The following is a 16793-nucleotide window of genomic DNA, read 5'->3' as shown; positions in this document are numbered from 1 at the left end:
GTTACACCCAAAAGCCCACGAAGTCCGGGACCGTTTAAGTCCGGCCCACAAAGCCCGGGCCCACTTAGAACCGGACCATCTAGGCCCGCCCCGCTTGCCACCCTTATAATCTCACCAGTTCCCCATCCTCACCAACCCACCCCACATCCCAACCCTCTCTCTAAAAAGGTTTTTTTTTCTTTCAAATTTCAGTTTCTTTCCTTCACCACCAACCCTAAAAAAAAAAAATTAATTTTTACTCTTTTTTTTGTAATTTTAAATTTCTGTTTTTTTTCTGCACCACTCAACCCGCCAAACCCCAGCCCCACCCCCTCGCACAAAAAAAGGTTTTTTTTACCTTTTTTTTTGTAATTTTTAAATTTCTGTTTTTTTATTTTTTTGCACCCCACACACCCACCCCACCCCACTGCCCCTACCACCCCGCACATTATTTTTTTCCTTTTGTTTTTGTATCCGTTGGAACAACTCGTTAGCTTCGATCAGGGGAGGAGCAAGTATATCGTATATGAATTCGGCCAATTCTAGTAGCTTTTGTCTAAACTTTATACTATTTATTTTAAAAATTTATTAAATATATATATAATAAATTATTAATTTAAAACCAACAATAATTTAAAATACTTCAAATCATGATTTTCACCCACCAATAGTTTCATTTTTATTACATGCATTCATTATTTATTTGTTTTCTTTTACTATTATCTTCGTCAACTTCACCCTTCCTAGTGTCAGACAGACACTCCATCACACTACGCTGCCTTCTTTAATATATTTTCAGATCAATCCATCAAAACCCTCTCACCCACACACACAGAGAGTTCTGCAGCCATTCTTCAATGGCGAATTCTCAGAGAAGGCCGGCGGCCGTATTGGATCCCGTCTACTATCCAGTAGTCGCATTGGTGTTAGTCCTCGTTGCGTGCGTCGACCTGTGCGATGCCATCACAGTCGTCGACGTTTACCGGCTCGTTCAGTACGATCTATCTGGCGTCCCGTTCGGATCTCGCCTCGCTACTCTCAATCACCACGCCGGTTCTTCGCTCTTCGCTTCTGTCGATCTCTCTCGCACTGTACTCATGCTTCCCGTTCGTGAGTTGAACCTCGATCTCATTAAAGGTTCGCGCTTTTATATACTGCTTGAAATCTGCATTTTCAGTACAAGGAACTTTGATGATGAATTTAGTGTTTTGAAATTGACTTTACTTACCTTAGTTCAGCTAAGAAGCTCGCTTATTATTGTCATGACTTTTTTTTATAGCAATTGATGCATCTATTTGATGAAGTAATAAGTTGAAGATGAATTTAGTGTTCGGAAGTTGCATTTACTAGCCATAGTTCAGCCAAGAAGCTCGTTAGTTATTGTTATGATTTTTTTAATAGCAATTGATGCATTTATTTGATGAAGTAATAAGTTTCATTAAATGGTATTAAGAAGGTGGAAAAGGTAGAAAAGAGAATTTGTGTTAGCTCCAATTCATCAAAAGAAACTATGCTAAGATTAGTCCGGAAAATGATCAGTGCTATTTACAGGGTTAGGGTGCTCTAGCAAATAGATCACATCTAGATTTTGGGGAGTGGTTTGGAGTTGAGATTCTGTCAGAACTGCTGTGGTTCCTTTCGTCCAAACAAGCCAAAAAATACTGCAGGGATCATAAATCATATCTTCCTGATGGCTTTATCACCTCCGAAATTGAACGACCTTGCTCTCCGTTAAACTTTAGTTGGATAGCGGATAGCCCTCTATGAAGCCTCGCTAACTCAAGACAATCTTAGCAGAAGAAGCATCCCCACAATCAACACATGCTACATGTGTCAGCATGCCTTAGAGACTGATGGACATCTTTTTTTACATTGTACAGCAGTTGCATATGTATGGAACATGTTCATCTCAGCTTTTGGTCTTAACTGGGTTATGCCTGAGAGTGTTAAAGATGCCCTGGTTAGTTGGAGTTCATGTAGGGTTGGGAAATCAATCAGGACAGTTTGGAGGATGATTCCTGGTTGTATTTCCTAGTGTGTCTGGACAGAACGAAACACTAGATGCTTTGAAGGCATTACTACTCCAAACTACATTCTTAAGGCTAGATGTTTAAGAAGTCCTTGTAGTTGGAGTAATCTGTCCCCTGAAGATTTTTTGGACTTTGTAGCTCCTTAACTTTAGACTAGACCTTTTGTAATAGAGCTAACATTGTCTTTTTTCTATGCTTTTGCTCTATAAATTCTGAATTTTGCATCTTCTTGATCCCTTCTATGAAATCCATTAACTTACCAAAAAAAAAAAGGGTATGAATGGACCAATAGTATAGCGGAGGGCAAAACTGAGCATATTCGAATAGTATAAGGGCAAATTTGGATCTTTTCCCTTAACAAATAAAGAAAAAACAAGGCAAAAGCTAGATACATTGACTATTTTGAGGAATGTGTTTAGTTCATTTTATACAACTATTTGCTTGTAGACACTTAAACAGAGAAGGTTTTATTTTAAGGAATGACAGTGAAAATTATCAGTAGGTTGACAATGCAGAAAAAATATATCGTTCGAAGAAAGGACAAACTGATTTGGGACTGCTACAGTGATTTATTTACGGGCAGGAACATTCTAAGATTCTGGTTTATTCTCAAAAGCTGAATTGCATGGTAAACAAGCATTTTCAGTAGTGGGGCCCTCCTTTCACTGTTTGGGACATTGACTTCTAGTGTCATAAAACATGAATGCTTGACTTTTGCTAATGTAAATTGATTGTCTTCGATTGCACTTTGAGATTTTCTTTCTTTTCTCTGTCTCGGCGTTTGTTTTTAAAGTGATAAGTCTGCTAAAATACTTTTGGTATATACATTTTTCAACTGCTTGATTGTTGTTGACTTGATCTGATAGTAATTGTTTTGTTTGTTGGGTTGCCAACTCTGCTAAAGGGCATATTAAATTTTGACAGTTGCAGAAAGAAAAATTAATCCAAAAATTCAATTTAAAAATTCATTGTACAACATAATTGATACATTCTAGTTCACTCACTTGTCTATTGGGCTTGCTCTTCCTGTTTTCCATTTTATTGCAGGATATATTGGACAAGGGAAGCTTTTAGGGGGCTTACTGCTTTTACTGCCTCCTAAATTTAGTCTAGAAAAAGTAGACGCTGCAGCTGGCGATGATGGTGATTTTGACCTTCTGAGGAATAAAGTGTCTGAGCTGGAGCGGTTGCTTATACATGCTAACATCCCTGTGAGGCAAACACATCCTTGATAATCTTTTTTCTTTGTGCTCTAATTCTTGCTCCTGGTTAAGTGTTCAGTGACTTAAATGCATGAGATTTATAATGCACCTTCATCACGTTCCTAGAGCTGTCTTTGGCCTTTGTCTAGGCGCCTGTTTGGTTTGGTTTGGTTTACTCTGCTTACTGATTTAATCAGTCTTTAAATTAAAAATAATTTTAATCAGTCTTTAATCATGCTAACATCCCTGTGAGGCAAACACATCCTTGATTATCTTTTTTCTTTCTGCTCTAATTTTTGCTCCTGGTTCCTTGATTATATTTTTTCTTTGTGCAGCGTCTCCTTTTTCTGGACTAACTGATTTAATCAGTCTTTATATAATTTTTTTTTTCATTAGCGTTTTTTTTTCTTTGGGTGAAATCAATTTTTTTTGTTACCATTGTATTAAATTAAGAACACCACACTTCAAGAAATAACTCTAAAGTCCATTCCAAACAACGTGAGATAATTAGATGGAGCTATATGCCTACATAAACCTTAAGATGCATTAAAATTTGACGAAATGTTACGGGGCGTAACAGTTGAATTGCGATGGAGGTAGTTTAATACATGTGACCTGTGTCTCCATTTATATGTGATTTTATATAATTAAATTCACTGCATTTTGTTGTAAGTTCTCCCCCAAACATTGGACAATGTTTTTGTTCTGGATAGTATTTTTATTGTACATCTTCTCTAGATTTCTCGTTTGGATAGCACTTGTGGTTTAGTTGCATCTTCTTCATGTTGAAAAAATTCAACATTTGTTATTGCATATGACATAAATGTGGTGATTGTTTAACTATATGAAATTTTCTTCCAGTACCCTGTATATTTTGCTTTTGAGGATGATAATATCAATGCTGTACTAGCTGAAGTCAAGAGAAATGATGCTAGTGGTCAACCTGCAACTGCTACTACAGGCGGGTAAGTTTATGTCTCACTATTATTTTTGAGATAGAAGTTGCCTCTTTCGCCTGACAACAAGTTACTAAAACATGACAATATTGGACTGATGTCCTAAAGATTTGTAGTCTGAATAATATTTACTATTGTTAGTATGCTTGTAAAATTTCTTAACTATCTGCAGTCGCCATCATAAAATTAAATGCTTCTGCTCATCTTTATTCTTCAGCTAATTCAACATATTTTATTGCTGCCAAAATAAGATTTTATTTGAGCTGAAAAGTTTGATTACTATCTCTATGCCTTTATTGTATACGTGCTTGTCCACCAAAAGATAGAAAAAGAAGAAAATAAAAGAAAGAATATAACCACATCAGAATGTTGAACAACTAGTTGATCGTGCACAGATATTTATTTAGTTTCGTTTGATTTATATTATTTGTAAATGAAATTGAATGAATATCTGATATTTGACATTGTTTCTGTCATTGTCAAATTGGTTTCATTTCCTCGTGTCAATGATTCGGCTGATCACATGTCTACAGATACAAGCTTGTTGTTGCTGCCTCAGATCCTAAGAGAATTGCATCTCCCACCATTGCAAATATTCAGGTTCTAGTTCACCTTCTTGTTCTAAATTGGATAAATTTGACTTACTATGAATGTTCAAGTTGATGTTTTTTCTATTGACATTAACCTTTCTTATTGCCCTAAAAATTGACATTATTGATGGCTAAAATTTATCGCCCCTTTTTGCTATCAATTGTGGTCACTTTCTCTTATATGTTTAGGAACTACTGCTTTGCTTTAACGTTATTAGCTATTGTTTTACACCGGATAGGAGGTGGTTGAGGAGGGATTTTTTTTCCAGAGGGGTTGCAGGTAGCAAATTTTAATTCATAGCCCCTGGTTCGCTTGACCTTGGGGATATTGTTAGTGATGACATACTCACTATCACTGGCTTATCACTCCAGAAGAAGAGAAGAAATGAGCTATGCCTTAATTATAACAATTCTGATCTGGGTGAACGTTCTATCTATTATCTCTTGCTCTCCAAGAACTATGGAAACAATTTGTGATGGCATACTTGCTATATCGGGCTCATTGCTCCAGAAAGGAAGTATGAAGCTATTCCTCAATAATGGGCTTTTGATCCTTACTGGATGTCCTACCTGCTATATGTTGCTACCCAAGCACTATGAATACACATTTTGAAGTCCAAATTATGCCTGTAGTAACTACACTGTATATGGGTACTAATATATAAACATGGTTCATGTTGATGTCAACTTAGGCAAGAAGGTGGACATGTTCTGCTTGTTTCATTTTGTCATGTGGAGAAGATGTTGTTCTTTCTATGGTTGCTAAAGCTAACCGCATTAGTAGTTGGAAATGTTTGTGGTTCTTCATTTTGCATGCCGAAGTTGCTATAAATATTGTAACCCTGTGTAGTCGGTAGGTATAAATATTATCATTAAATTGTTCTTTTTTATTATTTGATTGAAAAATCATTTGAAATACCCCATGAATTCATTTTCTTGTTGTGGTTAGCCAAAATTTGTTTTATAGTAATTTTTTAATGTTTTTCCTAGTTACCATAGATATTTTCTTGAATTATAGGAGAGTTGCTCAAATAAGCTACTATAACAATCTAAAATATGCACTGGTTAATAAGTTAGGTTAATCAATAAAGTTAATTTGATAACTGGTATTTGTATGTTAAGATGTTTATTATTATTTATTATTTATGGGTGAATTCAGGGATGGTTACCTGGACTGAAACTTGACGGGGACTCGAGCCAACTCCCTACTATTGCCATAGTTGCTTCATACGACACCTTTGGGGCTGCACCGGTAAACAATAACTTTCGTTAACTTGTGAACTGCCAGTATACACTATGACATTTATCACTTATTCTATGTTAAAATCTACAGGCATTGTCAGTTGGAAGTGATAGCAATGGAAGTGGTGTCGTGGCTCTTCTTGAGATAGCTAGGCTGTTCTCGGTTCTGTATTCAAATCCTAAAACAAGAGGTAGATATAATTTACTTTTCGGATTGACATCTGGTGGGCCTTATAACTACAACGGAACTCAGAAGGTGCACTACTCTTTCCCAAACATTTTCTATGCATAAGTTGCAGTTATCTTGCTCTGTCTTTCCAATCTGTAGTTTTCTTTCTTCAGTGGCTTCGAAGTTTTGACCAACGTCTACGTGAGAGTATAGACTATGCCATTTGCTTGAATAGTCTTGGGTCCTTGGGCAATGAGTTACATCTTCATGTTTCAAAACCTCCCGAAAACGCGTACATTCAACAAATATTTCAGGTATTGAATGATCTATCAACTGAAAGAGCCTTGGAGCATTTCAATTTTTTGTTACTTCTACCGCAATCCTTTCTAATCTAAAAATCTGTATTTGTAGGGTTTCTCTAGTGTAGCAGAAGAATCGGGGCTTCAAGTTGGTCTTAAGCACAAGAAAATAAACATCTCCAGTCCTCGAGTAAGCACACATCTTTCTTTTGTGTTGGTCAGGCCTGTTCTATGATGTCATCTATATGCAGACCCTTAGACCAGCTTTAGAGCCTCAGAAACTTCTTTTGCAAAAAGGGTATTTGGGGCATTGAATGTTTTCTGATGTGGTGATGGAATTTTCATTTTCATGGTGAAAGAAAAACTTTGTAAATGCCTTTTTGTGTGAGAAAATTGACTACTGCTTAATTCGAGCAATTATTCCCCCTTCCCCTGAATCAGACACATACCTAAATTATGTAAGGCTATTTTTGTGAAAACTTACAGTTTGCCATTTCTATTGGACCAAATTTGCTTAGTATTTTCCTACTTGATCAATTTGGCCATGGTGCGACTCATTAGTGTGTTTTACATAGTGATCTGCTGGTTGAGGTTAGGTTTGTGCTTGGTTGCATTTCTGGTGACATTTGTGACAAGAGCCCTGGTACTCAAAAATGAGATTTTGTCAGTGGCAGAATCTGTCTGGTCACGGTCACAGATTTTAACAATATTGTCTATGGTGTTTGCTGGTCGATTGGGTGTTATTAGTGCAATTTATAGTAAACTGGTAATTTAGTGGCAACGCCAACAGTATGTGGGTGCTGGATATTCTTTTTCTCCTTCAATCATCTTCGCCTTGGCTGCTAAAGATGATCCTTGGCTGCTAATAATTTGTCATTGTGAAACTCAGATTTCGGCATAGGCAAAATAAACTGCAACATAAAGGAAAAGGGAACCCCAGGAACAGTTTATTCTATGCAGCATTCTTTCTTGGGAAGGAGGAACCTCCTATCTGATCTTATGTTGGGGGTAGGGTTGAGATTTCCCATCTCATTTGTACTATACTACAGGTTCGCATTAATAAATGAATAATTGAACAGTATTAACACTGACTGAACAATAAGTTATTGAGCTTTGTTCTGTAGTTGAAGTTCAGTTACTCATGCCATTTTTACTTGTTTTATTTTCTTAGGATGCCATGTGTAATAGTTTTAGTGTGCTAAATTTACTAAAATGCTGTAGGTAGCCTGGGAGCATGAACAGTTTTCAAGGCTGAGAGTTACTGCAGCAACAATTTCTGAGCTTTCAACTGCACCTGAATTGCTAGAAAGCACTGGCGGTCTGTCTGATAACAGGTAGTGGCTTTGCTACTGATGCCTCTATGTCCTATTTTCAAACTTCTTTCGATGGCAATTTGCTGAAATCCTTGTTTCCTGTTCCCAGACATTCTGTGAGTGAAGCCTCAATTATTCGAAGTGTCAAGCTTGTTGCTGAAAGTCTAGCAGTAAGGATCTACATCTTTGCCGCCAAACCTGTTCCAAACAAGATGAAATAATAATAGAAGTGTGATTTCATAAATCATCAAACAAGCAACCTTCAAGTGACATTATCTTACTTTTTGAGAAATAGACAACTGGGACCTAACTGTTTGAACTTGAAAAAGGAAAAGCGGAAGCTTATTTGGCCATTCACGGGACCTTTAATGCGTGTCACATCTACATCTTTCTCTCTTTGTTAAGATATACATTGCATTTAATGTTTTGCGCATATACTGTTTACATGATCAGCATTAACCTCATAATTTATTCAACATAAACAAGATAAGTTAGAGAACCGTGCTTACCTCATCATTCCATGACTCCATTTAATTGACAAAATTACTCTCATTGAAGGTCTCTTCACGTTTTCCACAATAACGTTTAAGCTTTGGTCGATTCCTGGAAGCAATCTGCTAGCTTATAAGTAATATATCTACTATTTTATTGATGTTGCATCTTTTTTTTTTTTTAAAAGAAAGGTAACAGTATATTCATCAACACAAAATTTGTGCTGGAAGCCATAATTACAACAAGACCTAATTACATCTGTCCAAAATACAGTTTAGCTTAATTTGCATCTTTTCTTTAAATAAGTCAGATGAACAATATGAGAATTTTACGTGATTCTGTTGAAGAGTATCTTTTAGAGATCTTTTGGATGAGGCTAACAGTTCCAGAATAGTACAATCATAAAACTTTAAGAGTGAAGTTAGGAGTCCCAAAATTTTGATTTGTTCTCTTTCTTATCACATTTGGAGCTATAATGTCCTGGATTGCTTGTAGTTGTTTAGGAGAAGAGGTATGCATCTTATGCATCAGGTTTTCTTGTAGTACTTATTTTAATTCAGGATTATCTTTGTTCTATTTTTGGCGAAATTAATATGGAGTACAAACTTTCATGTGCTGTGGCAATCTTTCGTCTATTTTTCATGTTCTTGAGAAGCTGTATGTAAGAAGATCAGTTTTGGTGGTAGGATCTCTGTTTAGCATGTTTTCACTCATATTGAACTGATGATTTCAGTATGCTACATACTGTGTTAGTTGATCAACTAGTTCTGGATTCTAGGAGAATCTTCTAGGATTTTTCCCAAAAAGAGTAAATCTTTCTAGACTCTCAAAGCATGTGGACGTACATCATCTTTGCAGCCTTGCATGCCTTATTATTTTGTGGTAGACTTTCTGTTGTATCAACTAAAGTATGAACCATTGCTTATTATCTCATGAAGTGAGCAATCTCATGGTTGAGGAATATCCTTGTTTACATCCTGTTAAATATATGGTTGTTTTCTGTCTAACAAGTATCTATGTATACAGAGACATATATACGGCCAGGAAGGGAAAAACACAAATATATTTTCCGACAATAGTAGTTTGGCTGTTAATCCTTCCTATGTACGGTCTTGGCTGGACCTTTTGTCCAGGACTGCTCGAGTGGCACCTTTTCTTCCTAAGAATGACCCACTCATCATGGCACTGCACAAGGTACTACCGTTCTTTGCAAAAAAAAAAAAAAAAAAGCTTTGCTTCTCATTTCTGAAAATGCATCAACAATTCGTGTTTCTGGGTGTCAGGATTAGAGTTGAACATGCATTGCTCTTATGCCTCGGTCATGTTGTATAGTGAATATATTCTTTCTTCATAGTTTTCCAATACTACAGAATGAATTTAGAATGCTTTACTGGATGATATCCCAAATTGTTTGAACAGACTCTGATCAACTGGCAATGGGACATTCTTTTTATGCATTTATACAGTTCCTGTAATGAACTTGAATCACAACACAAAGTAAACGAGAGAAATGATATGGCTAATTCATAAACTCAAAGAGTCAATCATTACAACAACAGAAACTAGAACTAAGAAGGATATTCAGAGAAGAAGGATAGAGAGAGCCGAGGGAGAACAGAAAGAGATAATCCAGAGGAAGAAGCCACAAAAACGGAGACGAGTGGGGAACATAGTTCTCAACAATATGCATAATCTCAAAATCACCGGCCACTACTCTTTTAATAGAATAGTTCTTGGGCTCACTACTCAGCCCGGATCCCAAATTAGCCTGACCTTATTCCTTATTCTCGGCCCAATAGCTCTTCTCAGCCAAATAGCTATTTGTGTGTTGATATCCTTATTGGGTTGGGGTTGATTCATAACAGTACTCCCCCCCACTCAAAAAGAACCTTGTCCTCAAGGTTCGAAGACAATGATATCATAGTGGTGACGTTCACTGATGGAGCTTGAAGTAACGCTGTGGAAAATGCAATAACCACATCGCCAAAAGTCTCAACAAAGTTACTTGTCCCCCACCCATGTTCGTGAGAGTTCATATGTAAAGCCTCCACCACTACTAAGGTATTTGATCTGCTCACTAGTACTACCAGATGTAGCCTTGGAGATTGCCAATGAAGCCTTCTTTTTAATATCAAACTCCACATTTGTAGCAAGTGAACAAAACCAGCCACAATCACACAATAAATTTGCTCCCCATGGCTTGTTGGGATGTTTAAAATTGTCCAATTATTGTGGTACCCAATGATGCCAACTGAAAGTTGGTAATTCTGTTATAAAAGAGTCCAACCAACTCAGTTATACAACAGCTCCTGGCTACTAAAAGCAACTCTCTTGGTGCATTCCACAACCTTGGATGCATTGATTTCCTTGACAGTAGAGGAAAGCTCATCTTGTTTACTACAATTTGAATGGACAACTCAACAAAAATATATGAATCAGTAACATGGGAATGTCTAATTCTACTTTTCTTTCTTGTCATCTCAACTCTATCTACCCCAACAATAACTTGCTCATCATCTCTCCTAAACTCAAAAAGCTCATCTCCATTCTCCTCGTCATGGCCCTCCTCGATGAGGTTTGTGCCATCTTGCGATATGCTGGTCAGCTTGACATTTGAGATAGTCTTCTATGAGATCAAGCCGAAGTTTATTTCTGTTGGCAAGACAGTAGGCGAGATTGTTCCTCTATAGCTCAAGGTTGGTTTTCTTCTCTTCCCAACGCTATCTTGTGGCTTCATTGTCAACTGGGCCTTTTCACCTCTCGCTATGTTTTTCACAACCGTACTAAGAACAGAGTGGAGTTGACTATATAGAACAGTCAACTCCACTTCATTTAATGTATCCACAACCATGTTACCCTCGAGAGCTTCATACTTGACTAGAATATCATCGAGAACATTACTAAAACTGTGTTCCCACTCTGATATGTGTTTGAAATCTGCCACCAAAATGTCATGTTTTACATCAAAATACTCATCTAAGATTGGACTATATTCTTCCCCTGCAATTAAAGGACATGTGAATGCAATATAGTTATAGACAACAGAGAACCCATTGGATAAGTAGGAATTCACACACCAGGGTTGTCCAAGATCCCACACTCTACTCTTAGAGTTAGAATATGCAAGTAAGGAAGACTTGCCCAGCAAAAGTAGTTCCTCTACGTTCTCAATATATCTTAGCTTGAGTAAAACTTCACCACTTGCTTCTGTTATAACCTTGGGTACGTATTTCGCTGAAGTATCCTTATCCAAGTATTGCACGCAAACAATAAAACAAGAAGGTTCAGTCTTCAAGGTAATACCATGTCTCTTGGTTCCAACTCTGTTAAGTCAAATGAAGGGTCTTTTTCAGCATTATAACAATAATGAAAAGCTGGAGATACAGTTGCAGCCAATATCGAATCAAAGTACAAAATGTAGGCATTCGAATACCATTCTTGTCCGGGATCCCACGCTGTAGTTATGGAGTTAATATTTGCAAAGAATAAAAATATGTCAGTAGATCCCATCAATTGCAGTGGCTCCACATTCACTGTATAACCTGTTAGAGACTTGAAGTTGAAACTTATTCCTGGATCTCCTACACAAAAACCCGTCGCAATTCCACGAGCAATGACCACGGCGAGATTTACACCAGGATTAAATGGAAATTGATTCGAAAGATGATCAGTGAAAGTGTTATCAATACGACAAGCTGATTTCTCAGGTATTTCCTTGAAATCGTCCACAACTATGGTCGAGTAATCCTTATAAGTACTATCGAATTTCATTGAGAAAGCAATATGCGGTACACTCGCCACCAATAGAATACCTTCATCATGTTCTACTGCCCCACTAGTGTTTCCATGCTCAACATCCGGTATCGTTTCATCCGAAGGCATTTTACCTATCGAAATCCCATCCCCATTCTCCATAAAAAGTTTATCAAGATATAGATTCACAATAGTTTGTGGTCCCATAAAAAAGTCAGCAAGATACATGTCCTCTAAGACCTCAAATTCATTTTGCCGTTCACTAGAGCCACGATCAAGAGAAGTCGTATTAACGTACCTCTCTGGCATGTCTCTATTGGAACTGTCATCGAACAGTTGGACTTTGCTGCTTTCAGGAATTGTAGCTTCAGCATCAGGCAGTTCGATTGTAGCATCTGATTGCACCCCTTCGAATACCTTCGGACAACCACTATGTAACATGTCGTTGAACACCTTAGGTGATTGGTTATCGTTCAAATCAGCTAAAAAGTGAGAGATAGAGACGTGTGCATCTGTGCTTTGCCATGCTGCTTTAACAAAAGAAGTTTCATCCACGGCTTTGGTGAAAACTCTAGTAGACATTTCATCGAACACATGCTTCGCTTCTGAGTTTCCAACTTTGAGTGTAGATTCTAACCCATAGAAGTTGGAATTATGACTCAAATCAGGTGAGGGAGATACTTGGGCTTCAGACGAACACAAAGTAGCATAGCTAACGTAGCTATGATAAGCCAGGGATGAATCAGCCACACTCCTATTGGAATATGTTAAGGTCCATTTTCGAAATCGCAAAAACAATTTCTCCTTGAAGTGGTTCCAATCATAGAACTATTTGTTACGATATAGCCAATCAAACCAAGCGAGGGCCTCACCTTCAAGGTAGAAGTAAGGAAGAGGTAACCAGTCTTCCTCGGAGAAGCCAAGGAATTTGAAGTAACGCTCCGCCTGATAAACCCAGCTCTCTGGGGTGCCGTTGCTGAATTTATCTAGTATCACCGCTACCATTGGAGTCCGAATCGATGAAAGCACCAATGTAATGAACTTGAATCACAACACAAAGTAAACGAGGGAAATGATATGTCTAATTCATAAACTCAAAGAGTCAATCATTACAATAACAGAAACTAGAACTGAGAAGGAGATTCAGAGAAGAAGGATAGAGAGAGCCGAGGGAGAACATAAAGAGATAGTCCAGAGGAAGAAGTCACAAGAACGGAGACGAAAGGGGAGCAGAGTTCTCAACAATATGCATAATCTCAAAATCACCGGCCACTACTCTTTTAATAGAATAATTTTTGGGCTCACTACTCGACCCGGATCCTAGATTAGCCTGACCTTATTGCTTGTTCTCGGCCCAATAGCTATTTGTGTGTTGATATCCTTATTGGGCTGGGGTTGATTCATAACAGTTCCCTCATACCAAAAATAATTCAAAAGATAGACGGTGACATCTTTCACATGACTGACTGGTGTTATAATAATTTCTAGCAGCTCAAATTTTTTAAAACAATGTTATAATAGCATTTCCTAGTCTTTCAGCCAAGTTAAACTGTATCATATAAATATCTTTTGTAGATAGATCTTATGCATTTAATTTTCTTCTAGAACGTTTATCAGTTAAAATTGGTTATCATTTGGAAGCAATGGCTGTTTGAGAAAACTGGATGTGTTGGGTATTTTATTACTGTTTAATCTTACGGGAAAAGGAAACTGGATTCTGATTTTTCAGAGAATCAGTTCTCTTGCTGGTAATGATATATGTGGAACCATGTGAGCTTCTCCTTTATCTTCTGAATGTCTCTCCTTTGTAACATGGTCGGAGATGAAGTTTAGGTCACAACTAGGCTTGAAGCACTTGGTTGCGGTGACTTTTCTGTTGGTACAAATCAGCCCAATAGGACAAGGATGATCTAAGAAAGACGAGGATGGGCTAACAAACTTGGTTTTGCTTGGTCGCGAACTAGTTGGTCCATTGGTGTTATCCACATGTTTGACCTATTATCGTCCCCCCTGGATGTAAGATTTTGACTATTGGTCATTAAGCAGATTTTGGTTCTGGTATATTATTTTTAAAAGCTTTTCTATTTATCCAGAAAAGGAATTCTTTTTTTGAGGGCTTTTCTGTTGGTCGAAATAAACTTTGGGATAAGGATGTTCTGAAAAAGGTGAGGATGGGCCAGCCAAATTGAGCTGGTTTTGCTTGGTTTCAAACTAGTTGGTCTATTGGTTTTATACACATGTATGACCTGTTAAAGTGCTACCTGCCATTTGAGCTTCTGATTATTGGTCATCAAGCAGGTTTTGGTTTTACTACAATATGTTTGAGGGCATTTATTTGAAAAAGAGATACTACTCCGGCACTGGCATATTCATTTCATAATCATTTAAGAAAAAATAACTCTGGCATTGGCATATATCAATTTGAGCTCCTTCTGGTAGCCATATCTTTTTCTCTCATTTTGACGACATGTGCTTTCTATCTCTTGCAGGAATTAGCTGATCATACTGCTGAGGTGAATATACAGCATGAGACATTAGATGGAGTGTTTACTTTTTACGATTCAATTAGTGGCAGGTTACATATATATCAGGTGCGTAGACCACTCCCTCTTCTGTCTCCTTGCCACTACCTTCCTAGTAGTCATGTCTATAATGGTTTTTGTATTTAATAGTTAAAAAGGCAAGGAGGTGTCTGCGGAAGGTAGATGAAGGAAATGTCTTGATAATTAGATCAATATTTCCACGTAAGCTACCTTTATAGCAATGTCCAATAAACATAGAAGACATTAAAAAAGATGTTCTCAAAATATACTTATTCCATCCCAATAGATTAAATCTGCTTTAACTGCATGGTTTATAAAAGTAAATGTTCAAAAATGTAGTATTATATTTAGTTTGATAGAGAAGTGTGGAAAAGAATGGTTCGGTTGTAAGAGATGAAATTGTTAATGTACAATATATTTCATCATTGATCATTGTTGAATTGTTTAGGTCCAATTGTAATTTTAACAGATAGGTCTATTTTGTTGAGGCCTCTCTTGGCTAACGTGGCCTTTCTGTTTCATCTTGCACCTCTATTAATCTAGAGTCATGTTACTTGATTTGCCTTTGAGCTTATTGTGGCAAATCATTTTCCTCATTACCTGTAGAAATCTAACACCTTACTTTCTTCTTATTGTAGGTTGCCAGTGTGACATTCGACTTGCTTTTGCTGTTAGTTCTCGGATCATACTTGATTACACTTTTCAGTTTTCTTGTCATCACCACCAGGGTATGACTCTTAGTTTATTAAATCCCTTATAACTTCCTTCTGGTTTGCTAATTTTGTGTTCTTCCTTGTATTACTGTTGCACAACATTGAAACCCCGTACGAATAAAAGAAGCTAAAAGAAAGACTGGAAAAATCTAATGGAAAGAAAAGAGAACTGAATGTGACTGGTATTGCTCAACAGGGTCTTGACGATCTTATCAGTCTGTTCCGCCGTCCTCCATCTCGGAAAGTGAAAACTGCTTGATTCTCGATGCCAGACAACTTCAGCTTCAGGCTCCAGCAAATTCTGAAGCTTGCTTTACGTTTTGTAGGCTCAAGGAAAATCGTCCTTGGATGAGTTGCTCCCTACTGATCTGTAGTTTGTCGTGGTTAGAAAGTTTTCAACGTTCCATGGGAGAAATTACACATTTTTTGCTCCGATAGTGAAATACGTATTTATAAATTTTTGCTGAGTTACGAATGCACTTCTCATAGCCGGCTACCTAGAGGCACAGTTTCGAGCTTCCTTGTATAGACTATTAATTTGTAGACAGTAAACCAAATGAAGCTATGTTCTTGAAAAATAAGATGCTTCAAAATGGCATATCACTGGATGTTATTATTATTTTTTTCACAGGCAATTCGTTTGTGGAGATGGTATTAGGTTTTTAGGGAGCAAATACTTTTATTTACTTGGTTATGTCTTTAGGTAAAAATTGCATGGGGCGCCCTATTTGATCGCCCCTTTTTAACTTGTAGCCGCTTTGTTTTTCTGTTTGCACCCGTACTCGTGTTTTTGTTAAAAGCTTTTTAAAAAGACTATTTTGCTCTTCTTTATTAAAAGACTACTTTCTCTTCAAGTATACGCTAGTACTCTACTGTCTCTGTCTCTCCCGTTATTCACGTTTTTTGCTTTGTTCTTCTCTGAAATCAAACAGGTTTCGTCGTTGTTTTTTATTTTTCAACTGTTTGTTCCCCAATAACATTACGTATAATCACAGGTACATTGCATTAACTTTCTGGGTTTTATTTTAGTATTAATTTTTACGATTTAATTTCTGGTTTTGGTTTTGATAGTCATGTATTTATGATAAAATAGTTTCCTAGGGTTTAGTTTTATTAGTGCGATAGTTTTACTTTTACGATTGTGTTTTTAGGTTTTTTGAATGTGTGTTTGTGTTTTTGATGAAAATTTTAAATTCTTCAATGTTTGGAGACGTCGAAATTTTTAAAAATTTTGAGAGTTAAATAGATGATACTATTAAACTGTGAAGTTTATAATACTTCAATGATACCTTAGTTTTAGGAGCTGAAGTTTTGTTTCGTGTTTTGTGTTTTTTGTTATATTTTTTATGAACTTCAACATTATTTTGGAGTTGAATTTGTGTTTTATTTTTTGTAAAAACTACAACATGTTTTTGCTGAATGTTTTGTTTTGTAACTGGTGAACTTCAGCTCTAGGAGCTGAAGTTTTTGTTTTGTAACTAGTGAACTTCAGCCTTCTTAGAGATGAAGTTT

The 16793-nt window shown here is 36.9% G+C and overlaps 1 protein-coding gene across 1 annotated transcript; it reads left to right on the top strand.

Moving 5' to 3' along the window:
- The first annotated feature begins 714 nt into the window (after window positions 1-714).
- On the top strand, window positions 715-15859 carry LOC107784968 (uncharacterized). Its single transcript, XM_016606175.2, has 14 exons — window positions 715-1116; window positions 3057-3220; window positions 4073-4176; window positions 4701-4767; window positions 5917-6009; window positions 6091-6255; window positions 6342-6482; window positions 6580-6657; window positions 7689-7801; window positions 7890-7950; window positions 9299-9466; window positions 14515-14616; window positions 15207-15296; window positions 15478-15859. Exons 1-14 carry the CDS (start codon window positions 837-839, stop codon window positions 15538-15540), a joined length of 1689 nt encoding a protein of 562 aa, XP_016461661.1. The 5' UTR covers window positions 715-836; the 3' UTR covers window positions 15541-15859.
- The last annotated feature ends 934 nt before the right edge of the window (window positions 15860-16793 follow it).

Source organism: Nicotiana tabacum, chromosome 18, assembly GCF_000715075.1.
Source record: "Nicotiana tabacum cultivar K326 chromosome 18, ASM71507v2, whole genome shotgun sequence".
In the NCBI taxonomy this organism is placed as follows: domain Eukaryota; kingdom Viridiplantae; phylum Streptophyta; class Magnoliopsida; order Solanales; family Solanaceae; genus Nicotiana; species Nicotiana tabacum.
Note: the sequence above shows the minus strand (reverse complement) of the source record. Positions and strands in the feature narration are given on the sequence as shown.